At 37.7% G+C, this 20,554-nt stretch overlaps 3 protein-coding genes across 3 annotated transcripts in view; 1 reads left to right on the top strand and 2 right to left on the bottom strand.

Annotated features, from left to right (window-relative positions):
- LOC107668131 (phospholipase DDHD1-like) overlaps nt 1-8,402 on the bottom strand; it is a 19,814-nt gene extending 11,412 nt beyond the window's left edge. The window contains exons 1-7 of the mRNA XM_016459924.1: nt 7,341-8,402; nt 5,574-5,750; nt 5,093-5,221; nt 4,125-4,272; nt 3,930-4,039; nt 3,725-3,831; nt 2,399-2,646 (exon numbers count right to left, since the gene is read on the bottom strand). Of these exons, the coding sequence (XP_016315410.1) occupies nt 2,399-2,646; nt 3,725-3,831; nt 3,930-4,039; nt 4,125-4,272; nt 5,093-5,221; nt 5,574-5,750; nt 7,341-8,103 (1,682 nt within the window). The 5' untranslated portion in view covers nt 8,104-8,402. The remainder of the gene's footprint in view (nt 1-2,398; nt 2,647-3,724; nt 3,832-3,929; nt 4,040-4,124; nt 4,273-5,092; nt 5,222-5,573; nt 5,751-7,340) is intronic.
- Nucleotides 8,403-10,387: 1,985 nt separating this feature from the next.
- Nucleotides 10,388-12,078, top strand: LOC107668142 (cell growth regulator with RING finger domain protein 1-like). The gene is made up of 3 exons (XM_016459932.1): nt 10,388-10,803; nt 10,883-10,990; nt 11,185-12,078. The coding sequence occupies exons 1-3, from the start codon at nt 10,693-10,695 to the stop codon at nt 11,512-11,514; spliced, it is 549 nt and encodes a 182-aa protein (XP_016315418.1). The 5' UTR covers nt 10,388-10,692; the 3' UTR covers nt 11,515-12,078.
- On the bottom strand, nt 11,815-16,462 carry LOC107668141 (26S protease regulatory subunit 10B). Its single transcript, XM_016459931.1, has 14 exons — nt 16,292-16,462; nt 15,820-15,899; nt 15,678-15,717; nt 15,544-15,596; nt 15,389-15,456; nt 15,127-15,241; nt 14,286-14,373; nt 14,132-14,193; nt 13,879-14,002; nt 13,720-13,781; nt 13,098-13,218; nt 12,919-12,999; nt 12,746-12,817; nt 11,815-12,279 (listed from the first exon to the last, which is right to left on the bottom strand). The coding sequence occupies exons 1-14, from the start codon at nt 16,374-16,376 to the stop codon at nt 12,161-12,163; spliced, it is 1,170 nt and encodes a 389-aa protein (XP_016315417.1). The 5' UTR covers nt 16,377-16,462; the 3' UTR covers nt 11,815-12,160.
- Nucleotides 16,463-20,554: the final 4,092 nt, after the last annotated feature.

The raw sequence follows: 20,554 nt of genomic DNA, 5'->3' as shown, positions 1-20,554 counted from the left end.
TATTTATTACAGTTTATCAGTTCACTATAGTTAATACTACAGTATGCTGTAGCATTCATTAAAAAGTGTTGTAAATACTATAATATATAGAGTATAATACACTTTACTATGGTTCAAAAACAGTACAGTATTTACTATAAATTACTATAGTATTTTTTCAAGAAATCACAGTTAAAAAAAAAAAAAAAACTAGTTTTTTACATTTTCTTATGAAAACAAGAGTGGTGCAAGCCATGTAAAACTGATGGCCACAATGCTAGGTTGTTGAATGCTTGCCAGGGCGTTGTTATTCAGCTGCTAAGATGTTCTGAATGGTTGTTAGCAAGTTTCTGTTTGGTTTCTACTGTGCTCCGAGTGGATGTTAACATGTTGCTGGTGGTTGTTAGTGTGTTGCATGAGTGTTCTGGTTGTTAGCATGTTGCTATGCAGTTTCTAGTGTTCTGAATGTTAATGTGTTACTAGAGTGTTCTGAGTGGTTATTGTTAGCGTGTTGTTCTGCGATTGCTGGACTGTTGTGTGAGGTAGTGTCTTGCTAGTGTGTGGATGTTAGCATGTTGCTAGACTGTTCTGAGTGGTTGTTAGTTTCTTGCTAGTGTGTTCTAGGTGTTGTGTGAGGTAGTGTCTTGCTAGTGTGTGGATGTTAGCATGTTGCTAGACTGTTCTGAGTGGTTGTTAGTGTCTTGCTAGTGTGTTCTAGGTGGTTGTTAACATGTTGCTAGTGTGTTTTGAGTGGTTGGTAGCATGTTGCTACAGTGTTCTGAGTGGTTGTTAGTTTCTTGCTAGTGTGTTCTAGGTGGTTGTTAACATGTTGCTAGTGTGTTTTGAGTGGTTGGTAGCATGTTGCTACAGTGTTCTGAGTGGTTGTTAGTTTCTTGCTAGTGTGTTCTAGGTGGTTGTTAACATGTTGCTAGTGTGTTTTGAGTGGTTGTTAGCATGTTGCTAGAGTGTTCTGAGTGGTTATTGTTACCGTGTTGCTCTGCGATTGCTGACTGTTCTGAGAGGTTGTGTATTATGGACGTTAGCGTATTGCTATGTGATTACTAGATGAATCTGAGTGGTTGTTAGCATGTTGCTATGCAGTTGCTACAGTTAAGGTGGCCATCTGTCCGGTTTTAGGTTGGACAGTCTGTTTTTGAAATACAATGTCTGTTTACTGATGCCGGCTTGAGCCAGATGCTCATTTGTTTTCCTTTTAAGATCGCTTTTTTATACTTTTTTTTTATATACATCTTCTCTTCCGCGTCAGCCTCTGCCGCTATTTACGAGGGTACCACGACGCATGCATGTGCATTCCTCTGCTCATAAACAAGGCGCAGCGCATGCAGGTTCTACATAAGAACGCCGGCTCCTGCGTCAACAGCACCACATGCATGCGTCATGGTACTCTCATGAATGCGCATCGAAGACTGACACGGAAGAGAAGAAATTGTTGAATAATGTTGTTATAATATATTAATTTGTGTTCCGAAGATGAACGAAGGTCTTACGGGTTTGGAACGACATTAGGGTGAGTAATAAATGACAGAATTTAAATTTTTGAATGAACTATCCCTTTAAGTGACGTACATTTTAGACACAATATTGTCAGTATGGACTGTTCTGCTTTTTTTTTTTTTTGCCAATCATTGCATCTCCGATCAACATGGTGGTGTTTCATTCCTGAATGATTCAGCATTTCTGAACGAATCGGGCGAGTGATTCAATAAGACATTCATTAAATTCGAAACTGCATACTAGTATACTACTTTTACTATTTTAGCATATCTTTCTATTGTACAAAGTGCAAGAGTAGTATACTAGTATGTGGTTCTGAAATTCCTGAATGAATCAGCTGTTTTGAAAGAATCGGTTGAATAAGTGAATCAATAATTCACTGATTAAAAGAGTCAGTTTCAGTTTCATATTTAAAATATCATTTTATAGCACTATTTTCAGTATATTTTATATTTAACACATTATTTATGCAACTGTAACTGCAGTGTAAATGCAGCTTCTGTGCCACTTCTGCAGTGCATTTTGTCTGATAATGATTTCATTTGATTGGTAATTGCATTTATTGAATAAATATACAGATTTACATGAAAGATGATGCATACATTCAATAAGGTTAAGAATTTGCCCTTATAAAGGGTAAAGAAATGTCCCTGGAAATCAATTTAATTAAAAATAATAAATCAAATCAAATCAATTAAATCAGTTTAATACATTTTTTTATTTTTTGTCACTGGTTTAGGAATATTTTTCAGTTTTTATCCTGAAATCCCGCAAAGTGTCCTCCCCAAAACTCTCTTGTTCTTAAAAAAAAAAAAGTTCAAGAATGTTCAGTGTAGCTGCTCATTATTATCACATTTACTCAATATAATGGCAGTGTAGAGTGTAACTATAATTAGTTGTAAACCTTAAGCATGTGTTACGAAGGTCCTCCAGTAGCTGGCGCTCTTGTCTGCTAACATCAGCCTCCATGGCATCTGGCACCTCTTCATGAACAAAGCGCACAGGGTCCCACCCTGTCATAATGTCAAAGGTGATGACACAGCCGAGCGAGTGGGAGACGATGGACACCTTTCCTTTCTCTGCAAATTCTGGGTTGCGCTCACAAAAGAGCGTGTAGAGTCGGTTCAACTCTTTGGTCAGACCTCGGGTGATCTGAGGATGCAAGTGCAGTGAGCAAGAAATGAACAAGTGTGACACTTTATTTGTGTACTACGAAAGAGTAGGACAGAGTGTGCTTCAGTGTACGAGTGGGACATTTAGTCAAACTTTACAAAAGAGAGACTGAGAATAGCTCTGCTCCAAAACCTAGTCAGCTGCTATGCTGTCTACTGCCTACATAGACAGCTGCCTTCTAACTTAGCAGCGTGCATTCTGAATGGAACCTAATAAGTGACAGTTTTGTAACACTGACCACAGGTAGTGATGTAGTGAATAATCAACTGAATGCTGCTAAGCTAAAAATACTCTAATAAGCTCAAATACATAGCACAAACAAGTATTGGTTAAAATAATTTATTTTAAATAATATTAATATTTATACTTTCTGAACTTTATACCCAACATTTCTTGTCCACAAATTACAAAAGACTGCACTTAGAGATACATGTACTTGAGATAATATAATATTAATGAAATAAAAGGCCAATTAAGTGTACTCAAACAGAGAACACTTTCAAGATTATATTTCTTAACACACGTAAAAAGTGCATTTTGTAATAATGTCAAATTAAAACTTTCACTTTAAAGTGCATTGTAAATCATTGTTTTAATCTTTTGTTTTGCTTTAAATAAGTCAAATTATTTTTGATATGTTGACTAACATAAAGTACTGGAATATCATTTTACTATGTTATTCAGTATTACACTGAAAACTAATATATTTAGCATGTAGTAAATTGCAACTTCATCATCAAAATGTGATATTACAAGTATATTTAAATACATGACATACAAGTTTCAATAGAAATGACATTGAAATAACCATACATACACGTTAACCATATTTGAAAGACATTAGAATTATTATATTACATATAAAGAGGGTCAAAAAAGAACTCTATGGTTCATCTAATTGTATTTAATATAAATTTAAACTATACTAAACTATATAAATTGTTGTTTATGTATTAGATTTTGAAACATGTCTAGTTTATAATGGGTTAGAGAGTTTAAAAATAAAAAATACTGAGAAAATGAATGAAAAGAATGGAGGATTGTGGCTATATGTCACCTCATCCCTGTACAAAGGGCTCGTGTAGTACATAATGTCCATTGCACTGCTGTTCAGCATGTCTCTCAGACCTCGCACTTTGTCTGGAGTAATGGAGTCCACGGTGTCTGAAAAGGTCAATTTCGTCATAAATAATCTATCTATCAATAATAATAGTTTTCAACCATAATGTACTTTGTTTTTAATTATTTTCCATAGGCAATACCTCCATCAAGGGCGAGTTTAGATCGCCATTCCACAGGAAGGAACTCAACGTGTTCATTTGTTCGCTCAGAAAAGTGCTTCTCCTCCATCTTGCGGGCAGCATCACGCATCCTAACCATCAGTGAAATGCATTAGTTAGCTTCAGGTCTAGATGACTGGTTTTGTGCAGATTCAACTGTGTGATTGATGGACTCACATGCTTGTATTTCTAATGATACGCCCCTGATCCATCTTCTGGCCAATCCCATGTACCACAAAGACTATGTGCGTTGTTTCAGGAGGCGTGTCCTCTGGAGCCGCCTCCTCCACGTAACCTTGATGGAGACGGGTCCCGCTGCTGGACGCTAACCAGACATGAAGGAAGAAACTTTGCAGCTTTTGCTAAATTGATAATCACTTTATTTTATCTTTAGGTTTAACAGTGACTCTGCTAGTGAAAAAGCTTGAAGGCACTGTGTCATGTAGTGTACTTTAAATCTATATTTACATATATTTATATATAATTTAGTTTAAAATCAGTGCTTGTCAGTGTATTCAGCAGTACACTTAAACCATATTTCAAAGACAATAGTAATTAGTAATTATGAATTTACATATAGATATACTTAGTTCCCAGGTCAAAAAAAGTCCTCTAAATTTCAGCTGTTCCACGTCAAGTCAATAAATAATATACTCTCAATGGTGCAAAAGCAGTAAAGTGACCCAGTGTAATTTAAAAAATATATATTTTTCTTTTTTTCTTTTATTCCATGTCTGTTCGCTTTGAAATCATCTGTAGGCTAGTGTACTCCAATAATGTACTTTAAGCAGATACATGAATTGAAAAGTTACTTCTCTTTCTCTTCTGGGAAACTAAACCAAAAATACTGATGACTCACAATGTTTTTGTCCCAAGTAGCAAATCCTGCACTGAATTCTAAATAACATACTAGCATACTACACTTCTGTATTGCAGAAATAGTACGAGTAGTATTATTCCGAGTTCAGCCATGGATTGGCTATTAAAAAAAAAAAGGGTGAATATGTCCTGCCCAAACGTCCAGTTTCAACAGAAAATACAAAACTTAGAATAGAGCACTGCACTCATCAAGCCATTTTATGTGGTCTTTAATTAAATGAGCAACACTATTGAGAATGTACTTACTAATCAAGGGTGTTACAAACCTTTAGAGAATCCCAGTTTCTGAGTAACAGTCCGTGCGATCTTAGAAGTGGTAGCATCGCTGTAAAGGTACACTTCATCCACGCTGTGCCAGTCCACGTGGCTCCGGCTCAGTTTCAGACTGTGAATGGCTGAGTGAATTAAGGGCAGAAGTCAAACAGGTCTGTGTCAAATTACCCGACTGTTAAGTAATGTCTAACCAGATCAGATCATTTCAATTAAGGGTCTTTTTGACTATTTGCAAACACAAGTGACAGTCAATAGCCCTTCTGCTGTATACATGTCACCAGTGCTTGTCTTAGTTCAAATGTGTGTCATATGAGACAAACAGGATGTCTGGGTTGGGTTGTGGTTCATTCATGATCGTGCCTCTGGATCGGCTGAACTAAAAGTGTCAATGTTAAGTCGGCCTTTTTTTTGTGTGCTTGAGCCCCATAACAAAGCTTCCTAACCCTGAGTCCTATTTGTAGCATGGTTTGTTACCATCTTTGCTGTCCACCGTGGTGGCCACCGCTTCCGTGTCAAAGGTGTCTTTCATCTGCTGGCCTCGGAAACGGGCCAGATGCTCCAGTTCAATGAGGTCACTGTCCTCTTCCTCCAGCGGCAACCAGGTCCCATCCGTGAACCACTGGCCTCTCATGACCGGAATGTGGTCCTGTTCTGTAAATGCAAGCAGTATGAATTTGTATCCATTTCTGAAGAAACATTTCATCTGACTTAAGCCCAAAGATCCCAAAGAATTTCCTGTTACCGTGGGGAAAAATCTCAAGTTTTTGATTGCATGGTTCAATGAATTAATGGTCTTTACAATTAATTAAATTACATTAGGCCTATATTTGTTAGTAATGTACATAATGACTTCACGTTTTTTGTGGCATGAATTAAGTCTATGCTTCATATAGAGTAAAACTATATAAAGATGCCATTTTCTGTTTTTTGAAACACCTGCATTCAAATTCATCAGTGCCACTTTGTTCATTCTTGAAATGATTCACTGTTTCGGACTGTGAATGCAAAGTTTAAACTTGAGGTTGCGAATATAGAATGATGCGACCGGCATGCAACCGATTTCAATGCTTAATCAAGTCTAGATGACTTGGCTACAATTTATCATACAGTCTGGCGTGAAAGATGGTAAATGTCACACATGGTCTATCTTCTTAAGGTCAGATAGTACAATCTGTAAAGGTATCATCTTAAAGGATTTTTAAAAAATGTAGTAGTGTATAGCAGGCTTTAAAAGGATAGTTCACCCAGAAATGAAAATGTTGTCATCATCTACTCACCCTCATGTTGTTCCTGTATGAGTTTCTTTCTTCTGTTGAACACAAAATATTTAGAAAACCACTGGTAACCAAACAGTTGCTGGTGGCCATTTTTTCTCTCCATATGATGGAAGTCAATGACTACCAGCAACTGTCTGGTTACCAACATTCTTTGGTAACCAGACAGTTGCTGGTAGTCATTGACTTCCATCATATGGAGAGAAAAAATGGCCACCAGCAACTGTTTGGTTACCAGTGGTTTTCTAAATATTTTGTGTTCAACAGAAGAAAGAAACTCATACAGGTTTGGAACAGCTTGAGGGTGAGTAAATGATGACAAAATTTTCATTTTTGGGTGAACTCTCCCTTTAAGGTGTGGCCACATTAGCGAAATATTGCGGGCCAAAAAAAAAAGGCCCATTGTCTGTTGTCAATAACGATTTCACAACTCAGAAGTCAATTAAAATCTGACAGCTTTCTGTGGGTCCACAGTGTGAGTTAGTGTGACCAACTTAAACGCCCTACGTTTTATAAATCTAAAAAACAAAAAAAAAAGAAATCTGCCATAATTACACGTCATACAAACACCAAAGGAGAAGTTACACTATAATGGACAATCCATTTGAGGAACAGACCATAATGTTGTTATTCGCTCAAAGCCACATTCAAATTGGCATCAAATCAGATGCAATGATTTTCAGGACTTTCAGGGTCAAATTTGAATAATGAGCTCATTGAGATTTAAGAGTTATGGCAGTGATGTTTTGGCAAATAATGACTTAAATTTCATTTTTTTCCACACACAAGATGATTTGAAATACACTTGAATTATGTAGACTACTTTTAGGATACTTTCATGGTGCTTTTGGAGCTTGACAGTCTCAAGTAACCATTTAATTTCGTTGTACGTATAAGAGCAGTATGAGCATTCTGCAAAACATCTATTTTTGTTTTCCAGATACAATTTTGTTGTTGTTGGACTCACGGTTCCAGTATACAGGATAACAGTCTTTCTTTTTGATGTCCACCTCGTAGAGTCCTCCACGGACGCACACTGCGTCCACGTTGATGCTTTCTGAATCCAGCTCCGTCTCGTCTGTTGAGCATCCAGCATCCGCGCTCTCGGGCACCGGTTGCGCTGCCACCGCCGCCGCCGACTGTCTTCGGACCGCCGGTGCTTCGCATCCTGACGATGACTCGAATAAATTCTCTGCTTCTTCACCCACATCCCTCCGTCTGACCTCGTTCGGGTTAAGTTCACAGAATTTGCGATACGCCAACTCGATTTTCAAAGAATCGTGTCCAACAAACGGCTTCCAGGTCCTCTTGTCCTCTTTGTAGAACCAGCGCACCTCTTCGGGTCCGAGTTCCGTGACAACTTCCCCGCGGTGCCGCGAGCTGTTGGAGCTGCTGCGCTTTTTCGTGGCGACGTTCCCGTTACTTTCGCTGTAGTTCGGGACGCTGGGGATGTCGAGATAATCTGAGTCCGGATCAGAACCGAGACGGCCATGATAGGCGGCGAAACCCTCTTCCACCAGGCCTAGCATCAGTCCTCGTTGGCCTCGGGGCAGCGGCAGATGTCCGTCTATGCCCGGCTGCACCGCATCCATCCCGGCGCGTATCGCGTCGCCCGTGGCTTCGTCAAAGCAGGACGCGCACGCATCCTCCATCCTTCCCCATTCACCGCCGCTGACATTTTCCCTGCTTCGCGAACAACTCAACGACGTTTTGTCCTGACAAGCGCTCATCGCCGCTTTTTAGAAAACCGTAAACGGAGCGATTTCAGCACCGGTCAGCTGATTATAATAACAACAAATCTAACGGTGTCAAAACCTCTCCTTCCCCCGGCGCGACCGGAGCGGCCAGCATCTGTACGGACGCGTCAATCACACACGCTGGACTTGAAACTCCATTAAATAGTCGAATTCACTCGGACGGTCCTCAACTTATAGGGCGAACACGCCAACCTGTTCACTTTCCATTATATGCCGACTGTATTTCTCCCTGTGAAGCCCCTCTCTTGCAGTGTAGCGCCGTCCGACTCGTGAACGAATCTTTCTGTTGAGTCGGATCTTTTTAAGGGATTAGTTCAACCGGTTCACAAGAAAACAGTCCGACCGAGTCGTCCACGACTGAATCTGTTCTCGAATCCAACTCGTTTAACAGGGCGAGAAATATCTGAGAAATATGCTGTTTTCGAAATATCACGTATTATTTCTGCCATATAGCTGACTATATCTTTATATGGCTGACATAATTTTATTTTTATTAATATGAGTAAGAGGATGAAAGCGTTTATTTAATTGATTTACTTATATTCGTGACCAAATTTCACATTCATAAATGCAAGTTTGCTAATTAAAAACTAATAAAACATCTTTATGGTGTTGTTGACTTAAGTACGGCTGTGCATAGACAGAGACTCTGAACGCTATAGTGAATGATTGTACAGTTATTCTATTTTTTATACAATTATATACAATAATATAATACAATTTTGCTCTGCTTTAGTATAATATTCAGTATCTTCGTTTGAACGAAGGTGCATTTTTAAATGTAAAAAGTGACGCTGCAATTACGTGCTGACGTAAACAAAACAGAATCATTTTTAATCGGTTCATTGAAGTGATTTGTTTGAAGGAGTCGATTCTCGGAATGAATCGGACTTCTCTTCACTATCTTGCTGTAACGCTCCTCCCTATGCGTGACTGTATAGGAGTCATGTGCGGATTTGGTCCTCTGGGCCACCGTAGCGGCTGCCACAACCGGAAGTTTACGTTAGTGAGTCTTGAAGGGTGACAGCCCAATGCTAGACTGCACATTACAACAGAACAGCAATGCATTTTATGGACGACCGTTTCGTGAACCTAGGAGAGGAGGTAATTCTGACTTTGCTATGACAATCTGGCGCTTCTGAATCAATGACTGTAAGTATGTTTTGTTATTAGTTTAAGTATTTGCTATTGACTGTTCAAATGCGGAGTTTTGCGCAGCGCCGAGTACCGCGTCGTGTGTGCGTGTGTGTGAGGGGAACGGGGTCACATCACAGGAGAGTGAACTGCCTGTCAGAAATCATAGCACGTCAGCTGTCTTAACCGCGGCTTGTGTACTGCATCATCACTGTGTCTGTCACGCGACTCTGTTGCCCTTTCGGGCTTGAACTGATGGTAAAACTAACGACATTATTAACTGTCTTGATATTTACTTTGAAAGCTTGAAGCTCGTGATTATGGTAAGGGGCGTTACATTTCTGACGCGTGCTTGTGGTGTTCGGCCAATCACAATGCACTGGGTCAGCTGGCCAATCAGAGCAGACTGCGCTTGTCAAAGGAGGGGGTTTTGTTGAAAACGCCGTGCTTGAGAGAGGCAGGGCATAGAGGACCTACAATAATGTACAGTATTTGAAAAATAATGTGTTTTTTGAACATCAAAGCGTCAACACATTCTGTTACACCAAATACACAAAATAATGATCTTTAAAATAGCATCATATGACCCCTTTAATATAGTGGTTCAGTGATACAGCTTGCTTTATATTAGAAGTAAACTATAGTGTGTCATCATGATAAATGTACATAAATGTATATAATACATATAAATCTGTATTTATCATGTCATCATGATGATTGCATTTTAAATTGTTTGTACATAAATGTATACAGTATGCTGTATACATAATTGGGTAAAAAAAGCTAATTTATCATGTCATTATGATGATTTATCTTTTAAATAAAAATGTACACTTAAATCTAGGGTCAGATTTTTTAATGTCTCACCAAGGCTGCATTTATTTGATTAAAAATACAGTAAAAACAAAAAATACAGTTTTCTATTTTAATATATTTTAAAACATAATTTATACTTGTGATGGCAAAGATTGAATGAAGAGAAAGATCAGTATTTTTTAGAAATATAAATATTTTCTAACATTATAAATGCATTCACTGTTACATTTGATCAGTTTAATACATCCTTTCTGAATAAAGCTATTTCTTTAAAAGACTTTTTAACTGGAGTGCGTGTATATATATATATATATATATATATATATATATATACTACATTTTTGTAAACTAGCTAGAAAATGCACGCAAATTGTGAATGTAGTGAAACAGTTCTCAAATTTTGTAGTGGAATTTATATTGCATATCTGTATATGATTTTCTAAATATATGGTCACGTGACAAAACACATCATCTCTTGCACTCTCCTTAATGTCACCCAAAAAAAAATAATAAATAAATAAATTTTAAATTAATACGATGGAACACAATTTTATGCTTTGTCCTTAACATAGCGTTAGTATACATGAAGAAGAAAAAGAATACTTCACCCAGATGCCTCCAGATCTCGGAGTAACCGATTTTGGGTTGCTCCCCCGGGATCGATACCCCTTGGTGGCTGTGCTGACACTTGCCAATCCAGAAACCAGGGACAACTACAATATTGTAAGCAGCACTTTTTTTTTTCTTTATCGGATTTGCTTGATGGAAACAGATAAAGTCTGTTATTCTGTTGTCTTTCTAGGTGGCCAGTGTGACAGTGCTCCACGTTCCTGATGTCAAATACAGACTCTCTGTGAGAATCTTGTTTCAGTATCTTCTCACGGCACATGGGAATTTGTACGATCTGAAGGTATGAAAACGTCTTCACAACATTGTCATTTTCTACTGTTCTGGGATCAGTTTTTGTATGCTCATTTTGATCACACTTAACCTTCAACACCTAGTGTCCCTGAAGCGAAATGGGACAGTGTTTAATTCTACACCATTAATTAAGAGCCTTGTCTAGAGCGGGATTGTGGGCTTAAAACTATTCTTTTTCCACAGCCTCTCTTCATGTCAGCAGACAACAGCAACTTGTCTGGAACCACAGAGCCTTCAACTAGCACGCAAGGGGTGGAGCCACAGCCCGAAAGGCCAGGTGAGAAGGGGGAGGAGTCTGATGCAGAAGGGGAGTGGCCTGATACCCAAGGCAGGGACTGTGTGGCGTGTCAAAATGCACCTATAAACAGAGTGCTGTTGCCATGCAGACATGCATGCGTATGCGACGGCTGCGTGTGCCACTTCCAGCACTGTCCGATCTGCCGAGCGTTTGTCCTTGAATCTTTTGCTCTGGCTAACCAACCAGCTCGCGATGAGGACTTAACAGAAGACTAAGCCTGTGTAAACTCAGTATTAAAAGCAAGCCTTTGCTGGAAAGGCTAAACTCGAAAAGGAAACGTAGCATCTTCAAGATAAAGAGTTGCAGGCAGCTGACCTTTAACCCCACATATAGACACTTCTAGAATGATATCAGTTTCAGGCTTTTGAAGTTGAGTGTGCTTGTAAGATTTGTTTAATATAGAGATTTTAAGTTGAATAGGATATTTATTTATTTTTGTCAATATATTGGTTTAACTAACAAATATACATTTCAGAAGGAATCATTGTGGAGTTTTGGAGAGATACAGTGGGAGGTTATCTTATTTCTTTAATCATTGACTTTAATGATGTGGAAAAGCAGGCCAGGCACACAGTTTATATAACGGATCACACCGATTTCTAGAGCCGTATCTTACAAGTCTACACTTGGCCAACAGGTAAATATTTTCGATCAAACTGGGGCTAAACAATGCATTAACTGAATAGCTGAAGTCACTTGATGGTAGTCATGGAAATGGATCATCAGAATGCTTTAAAATATTGATAAAAAAAAAAAAAAAAACTATTGCAGTAACAAAAAAAAGAAGTGTTGTGTCCATGGACAGTACTGTTTACTGACCGAAAACCCCTCACATTTATACTTTGCACAAAAAATTTGGTTTTATACAGGCTTGTAGTCGAGTTTGGACTCCAGCTTCTTGGAGTCTGCCACCTTCCTCACAGCTTTCATGAAATCCTCCTGAGTCACATACTCATGATCTGCACGGATGGCAAACATACCTGTTGGATGAAAAGGAGGAGAGCTCAAAACAATAAGAATTCTAGAGGCTCAAAGGTTCAAGGTTTGGCTGGTCAGTGTCATGCTATTAAACCCAAAAGCACATTTCCACTAACAGCTATTTAAAAAAAAACTGACAACAAATACTGTTGTTCTTTATTACAGTGGGCAAATTTTAGAATGTTTTTTGGCACATGAAGTTTATTCTACATAAACTATAGTTATTTTCATAGCCTTCAATTTACACACTGTATGGAGGGCAATATTGGACAGGATGTAGAATAGCCTTTTCTGATTAATCAAAGACAATCTACAGATTAATCGATTATCAAAAGTTGCAGCCCTAATTATATTAGCATGGCACGCAATTTATAGTTTTTAAATCAACAGCAAATTTTCATTTTTGGGCGAACTATTCCTTTAATGCTTCTTTGATTTGCACATTGCAATGCATGTAACATTTCTTACCAGCTTCAGTGCACACATTCCTCAAATCGGCTCCATTGAAACCGTCTGAAAGCTTGACGATGGCTTCATAATCTGGAGACGAAAGGAAATGTGATGAGAGAGGAAAAGGAAGTATTCAAAAAGAAAAAAAGTCACAGCTGTAAAAACTAAACCGGAAAGTCATAAAGGCGCACCTATCTCTCCATGCTTGGTGATGGGCCCAGAGTGGATCTTCAGGATGTCCAGTCGAGCCTGTTCATTGGGCAACTCAATGTCTGTACATTTGGAAAAAATAAGTCAATAAATAATAACTCAAGATTTCTTACCAGTCACTGAATATGTGAAGTTGGAGGATAGTGAAAGTCAAACGTACGGATCTTTCTGTCCAGTCGGCCAGGACGCAGCAGGGCAGGGTCTAAAGTGTCCGGCCGGTTGGTGGCCATGATCATCTTGACTCTATGCAGAGTGTCAAATCCATCCATCTGATTCAACAGCTGACAGACAGAAATATATCCAATTAGCTGTTTTTATTTTTTTTTGGATTGTACATTGATATATATATATATATATAGGAAGATTGGAATTAAAGCAATAAATTAAGCATTAATTGACAAGTAAAAAGCTTATTAATAAAAAAAAAAAAAATGTGTACATTGATATATGGGAAGATTTAAATTAAAGCAATAAATTAAGCATTAATTGACAAGTAAAACGTTTATTAATTAAAAAAAATTATAATTGTACATTGATATATGGGAAGATTTAAATTAAAGCAATAAATTAAGCATTAATTGACAGGTAAAAAGTTTATTAATTTGGAAAAAACAATATATATATATATATATATATATATATATTAATAAAAATAAAAATTGCAGTTGACAGAAATTTTAAAAAGTATTTAAAAATAATAATGAATGAAATTTAATAAAACAAAATCTTTTTATCATTTCACAAGCTTCATTCACAAGGTTAGTTACAAACACCCTCCATACCTCCATCAGTGTCCTCTGGATCTCTCGATCTGCAGAGGTTCCTTCAGAAAACCGACGTCCACCTTCAAAGACAAAGTATGTGTTGAATCCATTTAAGAACTGAATTTCCATTACGCCTTATAAGAATGGCTTGAACTGCAGTGTGCAGAAGAGCATTACCGATAGCATCGATCTCATCCATGAAGATAATGCAGGGCTGATGGTCTCTGGCGTAGTTGAACATCTCTCTGATGAGTCGGGCACTCTCACCAATGTACTTGTCAACAATGGAGCTGGACACAACCTGATGAACAACATGTTTTATTCAACACTATGACCTTATAGCATAACAGTTGTCCTGTGTCAAATGTATCTGCGTTAAACAGTACGACCCGAGGCAAACTGTTTGTTTATAGCATCTAAATCAACATACCTTTAAGAAATTGCAGTCCAGCTGACTGGCCACAGCTCGGGCAAGAAGAGTCTTTCCAGTGCCTTTAAAAATGCAATACTTTGTGTGAAAACATACCTTTCCACATGCATCTCAGTAATTAACTGAAGTAACAAAGCATAATAGGGCGACTGACCTGGAGGTCCGTACAGCAGGCAGCCCTTAGGAGGAATAATGCCCACCCTCTGGAACAGCTCAGGATTGGTCAGAGGCAGCTCAATTACCTGCACAAGAGAATTAATCATTCATTATTCATTCATAATCATTAAGACAGTTCAATGAGTTCAGTAAAGCTCAAGCTGCATTTACACTGCAAGGTGCAATGCACAGATCCAGTCTGTAAACACATATTCTGTCTGTTTACATTCAGACATGCATGACTATTTAAAATAAAGTGCGTGTATGAATTAGCACACATAAATACAAATTAAATATATATATTAAAGGTCAGAAGCTATAGCTTACATGGAAAGAAAAAAAAAATCACAAACATGACACTTGAAAATTAAATAGTTTTATATATACTGATTTATTCATTAATGTGTAATGTGTTTTATTTTTAAACAAATCATAAGCTCTAAAAGATTTGTACAACTCTTTTGCTTTAGACCATCTACAAACGTTAAATCTTAAAATAAAATGTTAGGGTTAACATTGCATCTTTCTGGCGAAAAAAATGCAGCGATTGTTTATTTAGTTATTTTCAAAGCTTCAATGTACTGTCAAAAAACCTTCATTATTGTTTAATTCTAACAAATAAGTTATTTTTAAAAGCTAACCAAAAGTAAAAAATAATTTGCTTATAATTTCTGCACAGGAGAGACTTGGTGTTGTTTCCAAACAAAAGGAAATATATCGGTATCAGCCAAAATTAGTTGAAAAATATCGGCATATCGGCAAGAATCCAATATCGTGCATCCCTAGTTTGAGCGCTAGTGTGTTTTGTCAGCTGACAGTTATGTTAGTGTATTTCTGACCTCTCTCAGCTCACGGATCTGCTCAGACAATCCACCGATCTCAGAGTAAGAAACGCTGCCAGGATCTTCATGAGACATGTTGTACACTAGAGGATCCACTTCACGAGGCAAATACCTTTATAAAAGAAAAAAAACAAGAGGTTCTCAAAACATACCAGCTGAATATTAAAGGCCATTTCAGATACACACACATACCTTGACAGGCAGCTAAGAACACAAGCAAAGCTATACATACTTGACTGAACTTCTTAGTTCTCCTCACCTCATGATAGTGAGAGTCGTCATGTCCAGAGCAACTCTAGTGCCTGGTTTAAGCTTGGTTTTATCCAGCTGAAACAACGATACATGGCCAGATAAGACACAGGACGTGTTAATCACACAAAAATATTCATTATAAAGTACAACCGATGTGCTCACCTGTCTGCGACATCCGACCACATAACGTGGGCCATTAGTTGCTTTGACAATAACTACAAAAGAAGAAATAATTTAGCAACTGAGCAGCAGACTAGACTATAAACTACACCAGAATAAAGGTGATCTGGACTTACATTTCTCCTCTGTCAGTTGTTTCAGCACCTCACCAACAATCTAAAAAGGCAAGGAAACGATCAGACCATAAGAAACGCAGATATCCGGCTCGTTTATTGCGGAGATAATAAAACACAGCTGTATATTTAGCTGAGATCTTACCTGTCCCACACTCTGTAAAGCTTTCAGATCATTCTCAGACTTCTCATACTGTTTAGTGAGCTCCTTCAGCTGTTCTCTCACTGCAACAGAGATTTCAGGCCATCATGAAGCGATATACAGTGTTTATTTACATGTACTAACATCTCATTAAAGTTGCATCTGCTTCATGCATCAGAGACGCTAAAGGTGCATTGTGAGTGTTTCCTCATGGAGAATAAATGCGAGAAATTAATTGTACATGCCATTAACTACGGCTAGAACACTGAAAAGTATACTGTGTGTAGCTTTATTCAGTAATTTCATTGGTATCTGCTGGTACTCTTTGCCGTTACCATTAGCCGCTAATTGATTCCAGCACTGCATGACAAAGCGACTTACAGCACAGACTGACGAAATAAAGCAAACAACAGCCGGAGAAGATGTCAAACTGATCAATAACAGCCTGACGTGCATAGAAAGACATCACACTTACGCTCTTTGAGGCGTCCGTCAATCTCTTTATGCTCCAGTAATTTCTTTCTGTAATCTTGTAAACCTTTCTCCCTGCTGTCCGCCATGTTCACGGCCGCTGCTGCACTCTCTCGCTTCTTCGTGCTGTTTAATGATAGCGGTTGGCAAAACCATCTGACGGCCCGTTACCGCCTCCTACTGGACGAACGAGTCAATACACCAAGGGCTTTTGGCTGGTCGGGAAAAAAAAAGAGGCAAAAATCGTGTTTTTTAAATTATATATATATATAATAAACGGCACAAATGCCCCCTTATTCATTCTTTTGCGCTGTGAATTGCAGTCCTGGATTTATCTCATATGTAGTCAAATGAAAGTAAAAGCCAACTATGTGTATGTATATATATATATATATATATATATAACAAAGCAAGTGACATGTATTTTATAGAAATACAGCACAAGCACACTTTTCAATCAAAACACTTCACAAAATGAAGTAGGCTTCAAATATAAGGCAATGACTGACTTTATATATCCACTAAAAATCACCTTGACAACAGTTTGTTAAAAATAAGATGGCCACTCGAATTAGACTCTTTATCTAGACTTTACTTCAGACTAGACTTGAACTGACTTGACTTCAGACTTGACTCAGACCTCAGATGAAAGATTTCTGAACATTTCTGTGCAATGTGCATAAGTGTCTACAAGTATCCAGTATATTATTGTTTGTGTGCTGTCATCTTCAATGCAGTCGTACATTTATTGACAATTAATGACAATCAACATTATGTTTATGTCTCTCTCTACAAGCAATGAGGCTTAGTTCCTTCAAAAACAGCGATTGTACCCCCTCATTGCAGAGAAATATAACGTTGCGAGTCAGTAGCCTGTCGAAGCTATTTTACTAATAAAAGTTTCCGTTCTGTGTTGTCGTGTGTGTGCGTCTATGAAAAGTTTTAGTTTAGCTATAAATCCGAGCCCGACCCGAACCCAAATGTATTTCGGGACCCGTGGGGCTCGGGTCGGGTAGCAGACCTCTACCACATGGTGGCAGTACAACCATTCATTTCATACGAAACGAAAGAGAGAAAATAATAATAATAAAGAGAGAAAAAACTGTGTAAAAGTAAATAATAATCTCTTATAATGCATTTGAGTTATTTTGAAATAGCCCATCATCTGGATATATTGAGCTTTTCTGTAAAGGAAATGAAAGTAAAGAAACATCAACATGAGGGTAAAAGAGTTTATGGATACAGTTCCCCAAACATGTAAGATTTACCGAAGAAAAAAAAAAGTAAAAAATGAAGGAAAAGATGTGGTAAACAGTGTAACTAATGACTGAAAGTTGATGTCAAAGACATTCCGGAGGGTGGGCATTATTCCTCACTGCGCTCTTTCGTTACTTGATCTTTTTATTTTGGTGTGACAATCTGTTAAATTACTTAGTATAGGAAATTATGATCCGCACTCATGACAAATGTTCACAATGTGGGCTTAAAACCCAGATTCTGCATTTTTGTCACTTCCTCTTGGTGAACATTTGACCAGAAATCTTTCCCACAGAGGACAAACTGTTTACAGAAAGAAGAATTTTCATCTTATTTACTCATCCTCGTGTCAGTCCAATTCTGTTTTTCTATTAAAGACTATGTTTAAATCTTCACAACAGTTCATAGGGACCAGGTCACAATGATTAAGAAACATTTGAGAACCAATGACATGAAGTGAACGTGAAGATTATAGGCGAATAATAGCTTTTAACTAATAGCATAAGAGCAGAGGTGGAAAGAGTACGAAAATATTCTACTCAAGTAAAAGTACCATTACATTAATGAAATGTTACTTAAGTACAAGTAAAAGTACCAGTCTAAAAATATACTCAAGTAAAAGTAAAAAGTAGCTTGTTTAAAATTTACTCAGAGTAAAAATTACTTTAACAGTGGGAGGGAGGCAAAAATGGGATATGCCAAGGGTGTCAAACTCAGTTCCTGGAGGGCCACAGCCCTGAGACTTCAGGGCAATCTGTAGGAGTGTTTTGTTTGTTTTTTGGCAAAATACTGATAATGTCAAATCGCACATCGTTAAAACAACAATTACGATATTCTCGCAGACAATTTATATCGCACACCCTGCACCAGTCTTTTTGGCTAATTTGTGCAAAACCTTTTGCTAAACTGTCAAAGCTTCATTTTAACCATCAATGCAACGATGCAAGTATTTACGTTACCTATACATGCTTGCGAAGGGTTGATGTCGAGATTTTATAAGCTGCTAGTTTGGTCTCCCTAGGCAAACACAGTTTACTGCATAATAGAGCATAAATATGCCAGGGGTTCACTTCATTTCCTTCGAGTTCAACTTCAGCAGAATACGACAGGGTTTCGTTTTCAGCTGGGTCTGCACCATAACGCCTGTCTTGTCCGTCTCCATCTTTCTTGTGATTTTATCGCCAGTTTGTTCTCCTGCCAATTGTTTACTGCAGTAGTTTCCAGGGAGCGATTTTTTTTTTTTACTCAGTAATTCATGTGTTTTAAAATGTAGCGAAGTACAATACTTCAAACAAAATATACTTAAGTAAAAGTAAAATTACAGATTTTAAAAATTACTTAAAAAAGTAGAAGTACACAAAAAAGCTACTCAGTTACAGTAACGCGAGTAAATGCAATTCGTTACTTTCCAACGCTGCATAAGAGTAAATAATGACAGAATTGTCATTGTTGTAAAACTATACCTCTAAAAAGCAGCACACACACAAAAAAAACAAAACAAATTTACATAAATAAAACCTGAGACAAAGACACTTTGGAAAAAATCACAGCCCCATCTGTGATTCTCTATAAATAAAGCTCTCTGGTTCCAGAGAGGTCTGAAAGCACATTCTGTGGTAAAAGACGGATTTAGTGTAAATTTGGTGGACTAACATAAATGAAAAATACAATTAAATAGGCATTATTTTATTTGCGAGAATAAGACCACAGCCAGAGGCGGACAAAGTACTCAACTCCATTACTTGAGTGAAAGTACAGATACTGCTGGTCAAATATTACTCCATTACAAATAAAAGTTGTAAAGACAGATTTTTACTTAAGTAAAAGTACAGAAGTACTTGCTTTTAAAAGTACTTAAGTACCAAAAGTCAATTCCTTTTTTTATGTCAATGCACTGTTTTATTGTTGTACGTGGTATTTGCAATACTTCTTAAGCAACTTACAATACATTACACCTGCTGAATACAGTACAGTGAAATCCTGTAAATACAGAGTGATAAGGAAGAAAAAAAAATCAAACCTGCTTTAAAACCCAGCAACACAACTGTAGCTGTATATAACTTTACAACAGCAACACTGCTTTAACAAAAAAGCAAAACAGGGGGCGATAGAGAGTAGCACATGGAGTAAGACGCGTTTTCACCCAGCTCCGTCACACTAGGTGGAATAAATCATATAACTTCGTTACTCCTACTTAACTTGATCAGTTAGTAAAGTCAATATATTAATGATGAATAAATCTAAAAAAGACTGTCAAAAAGGCTCCGTCCCCGACTGTCAACACGGTGGAAGACACTTCAACTAGCCCGGTGCTAATCGATGCTAATGTTTGTGGTCAAACTAACACTAACTTTGGTAATGAGACCACTGAGACCGATGCTTCTTATCCTTTGGAGGATGAAGATGATGTTTCACCCAGGGCTATTCTTCTGGCCATTAGAAAGATGGATTCCTCTATGAATGCCCGATTTAACAACTTGGAAACTTCTTTGTCTGTAGTGCAGTCGACGCTATCCGCCAACACATCCCGTATCGCCCATATACCTTTCTTTCAATCCCCACTTTCTGTTGAATACTAAATAAGTGTCTCCCTTTTGACTCTTTATTCCATACGTCTTGCCACATACTTCCAACTGCTGTTTTAATAATACCTTTTACTTCTGTTTTACTTAAAGGAATTTCTATGTCAATCTCTTCTTTTCTCAATGCTGACTTGGCCAGCTTATCCACCTCCTCATTTCCTTCTACACCTACATGGGCAGGTATCCATAAAAACTCTACTCTTACTCCTGTTTGGTTTATTCTATATAAATTCTGTAAAATTTCATAAAGTATATCCTGTCTAGATGCTGATTTCCCACTATTTAAACTGTTTAATACTGAATATGAATCTGAACAAACTACTACACTTATAGGATTGATTTCTTCCACCCACTGCAAAGCCATTAGAATTGCCATCATTTCTGTTGTGAATACAGATACATCGTTAGATAACCTTTTAACTGTGCTA

Source organism: Sinocyclocheilus anshuiensis, unplaced genomic scaffold (genome assembly GCF_001515605.1).
Source record: "Sinocyclocheilus anshuiensis isolate Anshui unplaced genomic scaffold, SAMN03320099.WGS_v1.1 scaffold2461, whole genome shotgun sequence".
Classification (NCBI taxonomy): domain Eukaryota; kingdom Metazoa; phylum Chordata; class Actinopteri; order Cypriniformes; family Cyprinidae; genus Sinocyclocheilus; species Sinocyclocheilus anshuiensis.
This window is presented reverse-complemented; position numbering and strand designations above follow the sequence as displayed.